We start from the raw sequence: 2,141 nt of genomic DNA, 5'->3' as shown, positions 1-2,141 counted from the left end.
AATTTCCAAGAGTTAAATCTGGAAGCAAAATAATAATTAAATGAAAATTGTTAGGTTCCGAAAGTATGAGTAAAAAGAAACAAAATTGATGTAAAAGAGAAACACATAATTACTATAGTTGTAACAAAAAGAGTCAAGTTAAAATTATTGAAAGAACAGGTTGTGAAAAGGTGAGACAATTAAAATTAAAAATAAAAAAGTTAAAAAACTGCATATATAAATTGAAGAGCTAAAAATCGTCGAACGGGTGCGGAAAAAATTTACCTAAAGGGTTGACGATAAATTTAGCAAAAGAAAACTTGATGACATAATAACAGAAATTAATTGTGAAAAGGAAAAATAAAAATTGTTCAAGTGATGGATATTAAGAGAGAAAAGTAACGTTACTATCCTAGAAATATTTATCTGATATTTATCCGAAGCGAAGCGGTAGGGAGGACTGGAGGAAGAAGACTGAGGTAGGAATGACGTGTAGTTTGTAAGGCGTGGGAGAAAGAGGGTAGCGCCACGTAGCGGGAGAAACTACAGTACAAAGAAGAGTAGCAGGGACTCTCCCAAATGTCATCGTCCTCACTCAGTTTAACCCTCAGACATTCTGTCTGACGCCTAAACAAGCATGAGATATCTCTGCGATCAATGTGGATATGCTTCTAATTCAGCAAGAAATCTTAAAGTACATGTTGAATCTGAACATGAAGGAGTTAGGTATCCCTGTGATCAGTGTGAATACGCTGCTAAAAGTGGACAAAATCTAAAGATACACATTGAATCTAAACATGAAGGAGTGAGATATCCTTTCTCTCATTGTGCATTCACTGCCACTCAACCAGGTGATTTAAAGATACATATTGAAAATAAACATGAAGGAGTGAGATATCCATGCGACCAATGTGATCATGCTGCCACTACAGCAAGGAATCTGAAGAGACATATTGAATCTAAACATAAAGGAGTAAGATATCCATGCGATCAATGCGAGTACGCTGCCACTGCTTCAAGTAGTCTAAAGAGACATGTTAACAGGAATTCTTGCCTTAGAACTAAAAACTGAATATTTTGAATCATATAATCAGTGTTGTGTCATAACTTTGAAATTACAAAACAATAAGAAACCAGTGCTGAGACAGTGCTGAAAATCTACCCTTTATTACAGTGTAAACTGATGTGCTCAACCTGGACTTTGTCAAGCCTTCAAGTCCCGAAAGGTAGATCAATTTCACATAATAAAAAACACTGAACAATTTGTGAAAATTAATGTTATTATAATCTAACAATTCAATAGTAAATAAATAACGATGTTATTTAATTAGAACTCTTAATCAATAATTTATTTAGACATTATTGATCGATTGATGAGTATGCAAGCATTGAACTATGAACTGAAACTGTGAACTACTGCGCTCTCATGTAAATGGATACCCACCATAATGTAAGTTTTTATTTTTTGTATTCTTTCATAAAAACTATATTGTCCTAAAAAGTCCAACATATAACATCTAAAAAGCAGCGCTATAAAAATTGCATTTTTTATACTTGTTTGTATATATTTTATATAAATAATTTTATATTTCAGTTTTCACCTGTTTTTGGGTTACTGTCTATGTTAAATGGGGAGTACTCTAACTGGCTACCTGTTACTAGTGGAGTACCCCAGGGGTCAGTGCTCGGCCAACCATGTTTGTCATCTTTATTAATACTTTGGACATTTATCTTCAAGACTATTCAGTGTTATTATCTAAATTTTCTGATGATACTAAAGTTGGTACGCCTGTTAACAATGAAACTGATTCTATAGTTCTACACAATGATATAAATACTCTCTGTGACTGGTCTGATGATCTGTCAATGAAATTTAATTCTGGAAAGTGTAAAGTAATGCATGTTGGTGGGAGAAATAATCATTTCACCTACACAATGCATGGTTTTGCTCCAGGTGGTACAGTGTTGGAGTCTGTAGATGAGGAGAAGGATGTAGGAGTAAAGATTTCTAATACATTGAAACCTTCAAGTCAATGTCAAGCTGCAGCATAGAAAGCAAACCAACTAGTAGGGCAAATGTCTAGATCTTTTACATACCGAGACAAATACAATTGGATAAGACTGTATAAAGGTTATGTGAGACCTAATCTAGAATATGCTGT

The 2,141-nt window shown here is 33.9% G+C and overlaps 1 protein-coding gene across 1 annotated transcript; it reads left to right on the top strand.

Moving 5' to 3' along the window:
• Positions 1 to 616: 616 nt before the first annotated feature.
• On the top strand, positions 617 to 1,051 carry LOC111709404 (zinc finger protein ZFAT-like). The gene has a single exon (XM_023483060.1). It carries the CDS (start codon positions 617 to 619, stop codon positions 1,049 to 1,051), a length of 435 nt encoding a protein of 144 aa, XP_023338828.1.
• The last annotated feature ends 1,090 nt before the right edge of the window (positions 1,052 to 2,141 follow it).

The sequence above is a fragment of the Eurytemora carolleeae genome, unplaced genomic scaffold (assembly GCF_000591075.1).
Source record: "Eurytemora carolleeae unplaced genomic scaffold, Eaff_2.0 scaffold961, whole genome shotgun sequence".
NCBI classification, from domain to species: domain Eukaryota; kingdom Metazoa; phylum Arthropoda; class Copepoda; order Calanoida; family Temoridae; genus Eurytemora; species Eurytemora carolleeae.
This window is presented reverse-complemented; position numbering and strand designations above follow the sequence as displayed.

Bases quoted from the DNA above. Each gene is read 5' to 3' on its own strand.
- LOC111709404 (XM_023483060.1), top strand. From the start codon at position 617: ATGAGATATCTCTGCGATCAATGTGGATATGCTTCTAATTCAGCAAGA.